This window comes from Branchiostoma belcheri, unplaced genomic scaffold (genome assembly GCF_001625305.1).
Source record: "Branchiostoma belcheri isolate BF01 breed outbred unplaced genomic scaffold, Haploidv18h27 scaffold59, whole genome shotgun sequence".
Taxonomy (NCBI): Eukaryota; Metazoa; Chordata; class Leptocardii; order Amphioxiformes; family Branchiostomatidae; genus Branchiostoma; species Branchiostoma belcheri.
In genome coordinates, this window is record NW_017804231.1 from 1,203,891 (window position 1) to 1,216,502 (window position 12,612).

General features: G+C 38.5%; 2 protein-coding genes across 12 annotated transcripts in view; both read right to left on the bottom strand.

Moving 5' to 3' along the window:
- LOC109481992 (protein spire homolog 1-like) overlaps positions 1 to 4,244 on the bottom strand; it is a 43,470-nt gene extending 39,226 nt beyond the window's left edge. For 9 of the 10 annotated variants that reach the window (XM_019784618.1, XM_019784625.1, XM_019784626.1 and 6 more), the window contains exons 1-2: positions 3,964 to 4,243; positions 3,787 to 3,809 (exon numbers count right to left, since the gene is read on the bottom strand). In XM_019784618.1, the coding sequence (XP_019640177.1) occupies positions 3,787 to 3,809; positions 3,964 to 4,213 (273 nt within the window). In that variant the 5' untranslated portion in view covers positions 4,214 to 4,243. Of the gene's footprint in view, positions 1 to 3,786; positions 3,810 to 3,963 lie in introns of all 10 variants that reach the window. The other variant, XM_019784624.1, reaches the window with a different exon arrangement.
- A 3,692-nt stretch (positions 4,245 to 7,936) lies between these two features.
- LOC109482024 (syntaxin-16-like) lies at positions 7,937 to 11,839 on the bottom strand. Of its 2 annotated transcripts, none has more exons than XM_019784661.1 (9): positions 11,566 to 11,839; positions 10,513 to 10,604; positions 10,238 to 10,290; positions 9,837 to 9,943; positions 9,493 to 9,655; positions 9,120 to 9,229; positions 8,627 to 8,770; positions 8,322 to 8,402; positions 7,937 to 8,186 (listed from the first exon to the last, which is right to left on the bottom strand). In XM_019784661.1, the coding sequence occupies exons 1-9, from the start codon at positions 11,674 to 11,676 to the stop codon at positions 8,082 to 8,084; spliced, it is 966 nt and encodes a 321-aa protein (XP_019640220.1). In that variant the 5' UTR covers positions 11,677 to 11,839; the 3' UTR covers positions 7,937 to 8,081. The 2 variants fall into 2 exon arrangements, with proteins under 2 accessions (XP_019640220.1, XP_019640221.1); XM_019784662.1 differs by having other exon boundaries at positions 7,938 to 8,186; positions 11,596 to 11,838.
- Positions 11,840 to 12,612: the final 773 nt, after the last annotated feature.

The following is a 12,612-nucleotide window of genomic DNA, read 5'->3' on the forward strand; positions in this document are numbered from 1 at the left end:
CCCAACTCCCCAAAAAAGTCAGTCCTAATATGTTACAAAAATCAAACTTTGGATCATTTTCTAACAAAATTGGACTACTGGTTAGTGAAACTTGCTAGCAATTCCTTGTGGGGAATTCTGGCTATACAAATACATGCATGAACACGTTCAAGTCAGAAACTGACACAGTTGACCAGGCAGTGCTTATATAGGGTACCAGCTTCCAGTACATAACAGAGATCTACCATCTGTGCTTGAACTTGAACTAGTCTAAACACAGTCATGCAGGATCAAGTCATTCTGATCCAACATTCAAGACGGGAAAGTAGCCATCATATGACCAGCACAAGGACAGAGGTTTAAATAACTTATGACTCTTCGATCAATAACAGGTCAATTAAGTTGCACTCCAGACGTTTCCTATGAATGTAATATATTGTTATCACTCGCTGACATCACAGATACACCATATTTTTGCAAAGGCTGCACGTTTGAATGTTTTTCTCAGCAAATATGTGACATGGCTGCATAATAAGACATGTTACAGGTTTAGATTCCAAAACACAACTGTAGCATATCGCATTGATTTTTAATTTTAGTAAACAAAGGCCACAAAGGAAAATATAACCTTCCATAAATTGATATGATAGAGTTACCTTTGTTTTTTTTATATCCCTGCAATTTCAATGCATTCTAAATAATACTTAATCCTGGAAATAGATCTTTATACTGAATGCTTCGAAATAACAGTAATTTGGCAAACAGATATTATATTTTAAAAAAAATAACTGCACAGTTGCAAATACCCTGTTAAAATATATTTGAATCATTAATTTTTTTCAGTACAAACATAACCGTTACTGTTCTCTCAACACAGCTGAATTCACCTTTCATTATTAATTATCATCTTGATCAATGAACATAACTCTAATAGAACTGTGTATAAAGTATGGAGTATGGAGGTGGCGGTAGTCTTTGAAGAGAAGCTACATACAACATCAACTAAAATGTGCAGACGTATCATTTGATGAATAATTCAATATCATGTATAACCTTTGTCACGATATTTCATTTCAGTGGAGATATCAGTGTTATATGAGGAAATTATCTTCTTATTTCGAAAGTTGGTATCAAGATTCAGCAAAACGTAATAACACATGATCTTAAAAGTCATAGACTCTGGTTTAATTTCCGTTTTTGTAAGGTACCATACCCGTTCAATTTTCCCAATAACATTTGGGAAAGACAATACACAGGTATAGATGTTATCAATGTACATGTAATATAATGTTACATGTACTAATTAACACTAATGGGTGATAAATAGCCTCAAAACACAGGCTTTAGATGGTGGCTATCAAGCAGTGTTCGAAATACCTGTCTGCAGTCTGCAATCTGCAGATAGATTTCCAAGATTGCAGAAGAAAAATTTATACAATCTGCAATTTTGCAGAAGGAAAAATGGGCTCCAGATTCAATAGTTTTCAATTTAGCAAACTAGAACTCTCTGGCCACAAGGACAGACAACACTTAAGCTCCTGTTTTGAAGCAACAGGAGCTTCTTCACTAATTTGCATCATCCTTGTCTTGACTTGTCTATCTTTTGTTTCCCTTTAGACTTCAAAAAATTTGTCTTCACTAATTTGCATATGTGCTTATAAACCTGCAATTCTCTTAGTGTCACTGATGAAAGGTAGTAGTCTGACCATTTCAGGTAGCACCAAAATCATATCGAGTTGCTACAGATTTACAAAGCTATATATGATGTAAAAAAGACATTAATGGTTTGAGAAGGTCGTAGTATGGAGGCTTGTGTATTTGCAGAAAGTATTTTCAAATTGCAGAACAAAATTTTGACTCTTCTGCAATATTGCAGAGCACTGAAAAAAAGTATTTCGACCACTGCTATCAAGTCAAGAGGGTTAATCTTTGTAGCCTGGGTCACGTATCCTTCAACTTTTACCCCCACCCATAAAAATTTGATGAAAAAATGAAATACACTGGAAAATAAATTTGAGGAAAGTTTTAACTTTGATGTCTTGAGGACACTTCCGAGACACTTGAGCATTTGAAGCACAAGTCTTTGGTTATCTTCCTCCTACCCTTATCATGTGTGGTGTAAGTAGGTGTTTGCTTTCTCTAGTGGCTACTGTGTTGAAGGACAGGGAAACCCGATATCCGGCTCAAAGTACCCAACACTTACCACATCCACTAGCATGGTACTGCCACTATTATATACTGTCTATAGGACATGACAGCAACCCTGTTCTGTCATGCCCACTGAGTCTATGTAACTACTGTACAAATTGTACTTTGTTTACCTACAGTTTAATGCATGTGGGCTCTTGAATACTTTGCCTTAACATACCGCACCCTCCCAAAATGCGGATTTCCCCTAACTCCTGTCAAAATAAGCAAACAGGATAGACACTCTGTGTAGGCTGCTTGTGTAAACTGTAATTTCCTAGTGACTAACAGTAACAGTTTATTCTATGTACACTTACCCAAATCCACACTGAGGCATATACATCAAGTTATAAACTATCAATTGTAACTCGATATAGTCTACCATTGTGTTTCTAATTTCTAGCCTTACAAATTTATATGCAGGACGTAAGGCATTTACATGATTCCGCAAGAAAGCAATTTCTTTCTGTTGAATCTTCTTCCGTAATTCTTTGTTACAAGTTGTTTGCTTCTTTATACAATTAAATGTCAAGGCGGCTTTTGACCTTTCCAAAGTGTATACAAATTTGAGTCAGAAATCACCAAAAGCCTCATCTAATTTCCTTTTATCAACAGTGACAAACACTGTTAACCTTTGTAATCACAAAGACCAAGAGTTCCATTTCCGGAAGCCTCAGTAACAGAAAGGAAAAAAGACACCCGGATACTTTTGATGTCATTTTATAATGCGCATATGTTTTCCACGGAAGTGATCAAAGTAAGCCAAATTACAGAATTCAATAACAGTAATCTGGTCTAAATTGCAAGAAATTGACCAAATTACCCCAGATCTACATAAATTAGTAGGAAAGTGGGCTGTACACAATCAGCTATTATTGTTATAGCGGGTCATTTAAGCTACGATTTACACAAAATGGGGTAAGTGTACGTTTTTTCCCTTTCTGCAATTTTCACTACTGTAATAGTGTACCAGTAGAAAGTGTCTTTTTTGCCACGTATACTGAGTGAAGTTAGATTGGCCTAAGGTAAAATATTTCTGTATTCCCTTGACCTATTTTATCAACAGTCATTTAACCCTCAGTAACTCCCTGCTATTTAAAATATTTCATCTGGTGGTCTGGGTTTGATAACGTCAACAAGAAACAACATCATAGAGATCACATCCTTTGAATTCTATAATAACGATATTTTTTAAGGTTATGATTTTTATTCATTGTACACCAACTAATCATATCATACAATGTATTCTTAGATGTGATTGTGACAATAAATTGATATAAAAGTTCAGGAAAAATCTTAACAGTCGACTAAAAATATGAATCTGTGTCTGCTATTTCACGGACCAAATAAATTATTGCACGATTCATGACAAATATTCCTTGCAAAATTCGAAAGTTGGAACCATTCCAGTTATAATCGCCTACCAACATTTAAATCGCATTGAAATATGAAGCAAATTTACCATTTCTGTGGGTTGGTCAACAAGGTAGGCTGTCTTTAAAACCAGCAACTTCCTAAAATGTTGTACCGTACACACAGTTTGCATTACAGATTTCACTTAATGTGACGACAAATAAAACGTTAATTTCTAAACAAAAGAACAACACAACAAAAACCTACCTGTGATTCAAACCGCACCGGACCTGCAACAACAATAAAACACACATAAATAAATATTTTGGCAAAAACCCGAGTCAGTATTCAAAGAAAGTCTTCATATAATCATTCTAAAGACTGCAAGGAAATTTTAGATTTCTTTATGTATCTATAATTTCCAGCGCATTGCGTATTACGTACCAGAAGTGTCTGTGCGGACCGCTCCCACCGACCCATCCTTCCGTAGCGCGACTCCCTCCCCCCCGGTAAACTGGAAGCACTCTTTCCTACATCTTCTCCAGTCGTCCTGTAACGATTTGGCACACTGGTAACACATCGCCCAAGCTTGTTCCTCGTTAATCGGCGCCCCAAAAGCCCTGAGAATCTCCTCCAAAGTGAATACATCCTTCTCCGTACGACCGACTTCGCCTGCAACCGGACTGGTCGCCATCTTGTTCAAATCTGACTCGTCACGTGACGACCATTAAATTTAGCCGCCAGGCGGCTGTTTTTGTTTACAAACCCGTCAGCCAATCACAGCCCGGGGTTTCTGAACAAGTGGGTAAACATTGCGTCATGACGCGAGGGGAACGCCCACATGGCGCGAAAAGGATGGGTTCCGAGTAAGTGAAAGTGATTGCGTAACTTGTGAGTCATAGTATGAAGAGGGAAAATGACACGGTTGTGTTAGTTTGTTTCTCTAGATCTAACGGGCTCCTTTTTGCGATCCATACAAATGTAGTGGTCTCTGGAGTTTAATTGCCGACTAAAGCCTGGTGTTAAAGTCGGACCACTGGGATATGATTTAGGCCAATTTCTATTTATTTGGCCTCAAGAGTAGCCGGCCTGGCAGTGACTATTAATGACTTCGACCTTTGCCTCCCTGCTGCAGTCACAAGCTATATCATTGCTGCTATGTGTGTGTTCTGACTAAATGCAAGCACAACAGGAATACAAAAGATTTGTGTCATCGCGTTGCATGCAGTCATCTTCCGGACCTGCCCTTTTGAAACATGACTCCTCATATGAATGTCGAAAGTTGCGGTGTAATGTAAGCAACTTATCTCTACACGCATTACAGTGATTACAGTATTAGTCAAAGAAAAGCCATTCAATACCGTCTTCATTCGCTTATATAAGAAGACTAATACAACGTAAATGGATCTGCCGAGGGGCGGGCCCAAAGTCGGCACTTTTTCTAAATCATATCAAGAAAAGTAACACGTGAGTTTCGTTGATTGACTTTCAAATTGTACGTGCGTGTTAACGTAGTGATTGATCGGATATTAAGGTCAAAGGTAAGCCGGCTCATACGCGACGTAATATCGGTATCGGGTAATACTCGTATCAGTACCAGCTTCGGGAAGCGACTGAAACGAGTAGAAATCGGCTACAAACTGAACTGTCTAGGGGACCAACTCCCCCGGCATGTTATCTCTTTATCAGGCCAATATCTACTCGTTCCAGCCGCCTCCCGAAGCTTGGTACGTAGAGGCTAAGGTGTACCCTAAATTCGCCACTTAATACTAGTACAAATAGGACAGAAAGCGTCCGCTGTATTGTAGTTGATCAGTGATGTTCGACCAGACATGAACATAGTATGATTTATGAGAAGTGAAATGTAAGAGACAAACTATGGATGTCAATGTATTGAAAGAAATCCTTTCTGTGTTACCAACCGTCCGTTCATTTCCTTTCAATTTCCTCCGCTTGCATGTCTGTCGGTCACAGACACGCAAATTTACGGATACATTATTTCATGCCATTTCTTTTCAATCAAAACAGGAAATCACAGATTTCAAACCTCCGGGAAGCGTGGGAAGCAGTATCCAGAGTTTCTTGTGAATTTACTTGCTCAGCCTAAAGGCCCCACCGGGACAGAAACCTTGGCTTGAGCTAAGCCGGAGGTGCACGAACAAGTGTAATCTTTTAAGATGATTGGATTATGACAAGTTATATAATAAAAAAGCGGTCTGATTAAGAAAAACATAAAATATAAATGTTAACAAAAGGATATGCAGGTCGCATTTATGAATGCAACATATACTGTACAGTACATTTAAATGGTCGACGGGTGGCACTGCTGGTGACATTCGCTAGGTGGCACTTCTGCATATAAGCTGTCCTTGGTGCTGAACGGCATATCAGCAACACCGGCAAAATCTCTGTGTAGCATTTGATTTGATTTGATTTATTAGGCTGAATAGGACATATGTATACATTACATGTCCTTATTCTGGAACGTGTGAACTACTGTTGACCCGCTTTGTCCTGTCAAGTACTACCACATTTTTTTTTTGATTTCTAAAAAATAAAACGCTTAGGTTCTGAATCAAGTCCAAAATGCTTTTTTAATTTTTAAATTGTAAACCGGCCTGTTATGTTGGCATCATAGCTTTTTAGATTACGCCTAAGTCTGTTATTATTTTTTTCACCCCATCACTTCAAAATTTTTTTCTGCAAAAATCCAAGAACCAACAAATCAAATTGGTGTGACCTGAAGTACTTTGCTGCATAGGTTGAAAGAAGCAGCGCTTGCTCAGTACTGTTCCTAGTTCATCACGCTTTGAACACACAAACTTGAGTCTGTATAGCATTTCATATTTATTCAGTAAAATTCTTGACCTCCTTCTTCAACATTCTTTGAATAATACATCCTGACAGAATCCACCATAATAAACTCCAGAGCTGCAACATTTGTTTTCAACTCATTTCTTCACCATTCAGGACAATTTCCCTTCATACTATTATACTACATGTACTTCTTGGTTCATACATAGGCTGCTTAAAAGATGTACATATTTACAAGCACCTAACTAATGTACTAATGTGACATGTACATTGAATCTAACTAATAAAAGGAAGAAGATACAGATGTGCCTACAGTGTCTTAGCTTTGAACTTAAAGTTTTCTTCTCTTTCCCAAGACAAACTCAGCTCACTCTATTGTATAATGTAACTTTATAGTGGGATCTATACATCTAGACCTGTGCTTGGACAGTATAATCCTGCTTTTCAACACTTCTTTTGCCAAGCAGAAAGTTTTACTGAGCAAAAGCTATTTTGTTTTATCAGCCATCCCAAGAGTCAGCCATCTTGCTTTTCACTTTTCTTAAAAACAGATGCAAAACAGTGAAAACACAGAAGTAACTTAAAATAGCCTCAAATGGCTAAAATGTTTGATAAACTACTTGAAATGGTGACCACTTGGGTACATCAGTAGTAAAAACACGTCATTTCAAACTGAGAAATCTTGGTATACAGTAGATGAAGCATAATAAAATGCCAACATTGCCCACTGTTACAAGAAGCGACGTATATTTGCTTTTGCAAAATCAGAACTAAACACATACTCATCACTGATCCATTGACATATGCACTTATTTCACATGTACACCTAAATTCATGGTCAACAAATGTACGACAGTATGCAGTAGTGGTCCCAACACAAGACACCAACAGTAATGCCAGTAACATTCGAAAAGCCAGTGTATTCTTTAAATCCATTTGTTTGAGTATGAATACATGTACATGTATGTTAGTGTGATATTTTTTTTAATGAAGAATTTCTCTCCTGTAACACAACAAATATCTTCATATGAATATTAGTTGGCACATGTTTATGAATTTGTTAGTATCATTGACTATATGTCCCAATAATGTTAATGATATTTCCAGCATCAGCATCATAGATGCCACAACTTTTATACTGTCATAAGCTATGGTATTAGGCATTTTGTAATGTGCATTTTAAGAAAAGTAAAGGGTTTCTTGATTTCAAGAGAGTGACAACAAACTCTATCCATACAACATTCAAATTACACAGAAAAGCAGGAATATGAAAACAGTAAGACACTATTTTGGCCTGCTTTCAAGTTATAACATTATACCATACAACATTCACACAAGAAAAGCAGGAACGGCAAAGGACACTGTTTTGGTTTGCTCTCAAGTTTGCAGGTAAAACAATTCTCGAGTGTCATGAAAGTTCATCTTTGTTGGTAGTTACATGTTTGAAGTTAAACCTCTTGTTCCAACAAAAAGAGTTTTCTCACCTAGAGCTTTTGACCAGTCACTCTGGTCTTCTTAAATAGATACTTTGACCAAGTGTTGATGTCACACTTGAGAGAAGACACATGACAAGTCTCACTGGGTCAGAAGACCAGAATGACTGGTCGAAAGCTCTGGGTGAGAACAACTCTTGCAGTCAGAACAAAAGTTTTAACTTTTAACAAATTCTCTAGTGTAAAGTTTCATGTATTGTCTTTGAATCTACACTGAAACACAGGCTTGCCAGCATTGCACAGGTCCTCTCCTTATTATCGGAATTTTGTTGCCACTAAAATAATAAACATGATAATAACTATGACAGCCAGTACCAAGATCAGCAGCATTTTTCTGTTCTTTTTCTGGTATTTCTCTGCCTGAAATGGAGTTGAAAAAAAAAGACAGTTAAATAACAGTGCAAAAATCACTTCTCAAAAGATTTATTCAAAATCATCAAAGATACAGAAGCAAAGCATAGATATTTACAAGTATCACAAGTTGGTTTTACCCACCTTTTGTAATTGCTGTAGGCCAGAGTCTACTTTAGTAGCTGTCTGCTCAATGTTGTAGTCTATTCTGTCTAAAACTGTACCCTGTAAGATGTGGAAATAATGGTAAAATGTAAATGGCAATATTACAGAGGCAAATGGCAATATTAGAGCTATCTACCATGCAAAATTTGACACTAGCATGTTCAGATCATGAGATATCAAGACTAGAAGTTCCACTGCAGTACCATAACAAATTGCTAGGGTGGCCCAAAATCAAATCATTTCAAGGTCTCATTTAATGATCTAAAAATTAAAGAAAAACTGACCTGTTCCACAACTATCTGTGCCAGATCTCTGAAGATCTCGTTGAGATCTGAGATGGATTGCACGATCTTGTTGATCTCCCGTTCTCTCTCCTCCACAACCTCCGAGTTCTCGTCAACCATCTGCATCTGTGCCGGCGTGAACCCCTGGGACAGAGAGGAGGAATGTGAGGCAGTGTGCTCTGGGACAGAGAGTTTACGACAATGCTTCACAGGGTTGTTTATACTAATGAATTATAGACAAAGAAAATGGCAATGCTTCATAATCAGGCTAGACGATATCTAGGAAATGAGATACACAAGGAAATTGTTACTCTAGTAGTACTATTAGTTCTAACATTTATTCTCACCTTATCATAGTAGTCATCCTTTACAAGTGAGCAAAGAGAGAGAAAAATGGACATTTTATTGCTATCACTGCAATGGAGCTTCCTAACTACTTGAATGATGGATAAATATTGTGCACAGCATAAAACAAATCTCCACAGTAACTCACCCTATCATACAGTTCATCCACAGCAACCTCCTCCTCTGTCATTAGTGAGCTGCCTGACGTGATCCCTGGCTCAAAAAACTGTCTGGAGCGCTCCTCCCTGTTCTTCAATCCTGGACAAACACACAGACATGGCTCAATCAAGCAATATTCCATGAAGCATGTTGGCACCTGCAAGGAACCCGGGTTTTTCACGGTTTTTGTTGGCTGTTTGGTCAACGTCGTATCAGAATTTTGTCTGTTGCTGACGATATCTTTTCTGACACAACAGTTGAAACCTATGGTCGGACACCTATCAATGTTCAGCAAATGACCAGATTCCAGGCTACAAACTTGAATTCGTACAGATTCTTGTATTAACCCTGAGTGTACTAACTTCTGAGATATGCAGACTGTCCCTTCCTGAACTGTATGGACAGGTCCTGCAGGTTACTGGCGTGAGATGACATGATGTTCTTGGTCACCCTCTGCTCCTGGGTCGACGCATAACGACTCTTGTTCCCGATGTTCTGGATGGCCCGTTGACATCTGTGAAACATCTAGAACCATAGAAAATAACACTTAGTGTTAGAATGCATCTGATTAGGATACGACATACTTGACATTGAGCATGGCTCAAAATGAATTTTTGGAAGTACACATGTAGGTGCATTAGTGCACACAATCTGTTACTGTTAGGTAGGGAGAAGGCTTTGTGTGAGTGAAGGCCCCATAGCCTACCTGTGTGATTTCCTGAGTGATAATCTCGATGGCGTGTTCCTCCTCCATGGAGTCATCCAGTGTGGGTCTGTTCATCTGTTTGTCATGCAGAACTGACAGCTCCTTCACTGGGGGAGGGGGGCAGAACATTCTGTAAATTCACTTAGATTCACAGGGGCTTAACTTTGGATGGAAAAGCTCTTTTTTCAGTGTTGAAGCAAATCTTAAGTACAGGTAGTAATACAATAGAAATGCATAGTATTTCTGGTGTCATAATTTTGCAGTAGAAACACAACTACATACATTTGTAGATTTACAGTAGTATTTTTCTTTGGTACACAATACCAGTAACTTCACACAAATGGAAGAGCCACAAAACACACGGAAAAAAGTAATAAAGGTTTTTTCAAATTTCTTCTCACTTTTTTGCCTTATCTTGGTAATCTCATAGCTGACATCTTCAACACCATCAACCCTGAAAAATAACAAAGGAAATATTTTCATAACAATAACACAATGGCAATGATTTCTGAACAATTTTAGTATGATCCATACTTCCTAGAGCCTGAGTGGTGCAGGTAAACCTTTTCTGGTGTAAGTAACTTACAATTTTCAATGTTACCTGCACCGGTACAGCACTGTACACAAAGGATTTCGAGCCCCAAGTAGTACATACTGAAGATGTAAAGCTTTTTACCAGTCTGGAGGGAAGGAGCTCTTGTGAACACCAATGGCAGCATCAGGGTCGGTGGAGATACCAGACACAAGGGCCATCCTGTCATCAGGAACCTGGGGAGGTAGGGGGCACGGACAAGAATACAATGCAGTGTATACTATCTAGTATTGTACAAGGGAGTCATTGTAAGCTGCATATTATGTGATCAGTCTATGTGTTATATGATCTGTCGACAACTAGACGTGTTTCATATGCAAACTATTTTGGATAAAATACATTTACACAATAATAATAATAATAATAAATGGAGAAAACAAAAAACACACATACACTTGCACACAACGGCACACATTTCAAGTAGTGCAGAAACGTTTTGCTTAGTACCTTTTTGTTGAAAATTTTTCTTCACTCAATTCAATTTTTTCTATAGCTAATAGACTGGACCTACTTATTCATATATAATAGGGTCAAAAGGATTACCAGAATCGTCCACGGCTAATAATAGGGATATGCGAAATACTATATCACCTGAATAAAACATGGTGCCGGTCACTTTAACATGGGACAGACTGGTAGGATATAAGTGGGGCAAATCAACTCGATCTGGAATTTTGGTAGGGAAGTTTTGGCAGTGTAAGTCTGCAGTTTGTAAAAGCCATAAAATAGACTGAGAAAAAACTTTATGATAATTTGGGAGGGGGTTGCATATAATAATTTTTTCAGAAACTAATGCATAATGTCAATTTGCTTGTCAAAGAATGAATACTACCAATACCTAGGTTCATTAGTTATGTGCCCATTTTAACTATAATAAGGCACATATTTTCTCTTATTTGGCGCCTATTGTTAGTAAAAACTGATGAATGAGGTCAAACCTTTGATGAAAAGGTGATCTTAGCGCGCGTTTCCATGCTAATTTTTACGTTGCACCTTAGAATTTACACCCCAGTCACCCAAACAACTGCATGCAAATGCAATGCAACTTTCTAACACCACTCTTGTGACCTAACAAACACCTGCCCCTATCGGTGCGACCTTTTCGTCCAAACACCAGTTTTGTGTAGACTCACTCACCGAAACATCATCTGCGGAACGGGTACTCACTTGCTCGGCGAACATGTGCCTGTTTTGCGCCGCATTATTCCTCATCAGGATAAAAATCTCCGTCAAACTCCGAGTCGCCATGGTGGTCTAGAGTCTTGGCCAGCAACCGACGAAAATTTTGTAACGATCAGATTCAAAATAGCTTGTAAAATGACGTTTTATTGCGAAAATCGCTAAATTTTTATTCCCTTGGCCGCCATGTTGGATCTGACACGTATCCCAACAGCCACCAGTAAATCACGTGACTTACCATCTCGTCCCCAGGAACTCGGGTCGCATCTCCAAGCAGATGTACATGTAGGATTCGGCCTGTTTTTGCTTGACTTTGTACTTTGTGCGTCTTTTTATATAGGTGTGCTTTTTTGCGGGGAAGGCGACGACATAGAAATGTGAACCACCACAAAACATGCATTAAACATCTGCTTGGAAATTACTCCACTCACTTGGGGGCTCACCATCCAAGATTTTTCGACGTATCCTCTTGAAATGTTGAATTGCAGTTGTCCATGTGACAGTATCCTCTTCAAACACTAACACATAAGCTTGTTATACACAACTTCACTCAATACATTATGATGCATTAGATTGACACAGTAGTATAAAACGTGAATCGGACATGACTTCTTTTTGTTTGATATGAGAGTTCACACAGGTGTTCACAGGTGGAACTTTCATTACCTTCGCCAAGAATTGGAGAAGGTTATGTTTTCCTGGCCGTGTGTGTGTGTCTGTCAACAGCATAACTCGAGAAAGCTTAGATGGATTATCTTGATATTTGGTAGATGGGTAGGTCTTGATGAGAGCTCGAACTGATTAGATTTTGGCCCCCCTGGCGGCTTGTCATGGTACTGCAGCTGAACTTCCGGTTTTGATATCTCATGATCCAGACATGCTAGGGTGACGAAATTTGGATGGCAGGTAGCTCTTGTGCTGGGGAAGAAGTGACGTGAGTTTGGGCCCCCTAGTTGCTTGCTCTAGAACTGCAGGGGGGTTTAAAGGACAAATGTTTAAAAGAGG

Bases quoted from the DNA above. Each gene is read 5' to 3' on its own strand.
- LOC109482024 (XM_019784661.1), bottom strand. From the start codon at position 11,676: ATGGCGACTCGGAGTTTGACGGAGATTTTTATCCTGATGAGGAATAAT. The intron at 8,771-9,119 runs GTGAGTTACTGT...TCTCTGTCCCAG, and splicing joins TGGATGAACTGTATGATAGG to GGGTTCACGCCGGCACAGAT. The intron at 8,187-8,321 runs GTGGGTAAAACC...ACTCCATTTCAG, and splicing joins GCCTACAGCAATTACAAAAG to GCAGAGAAATACCAGAAAAA.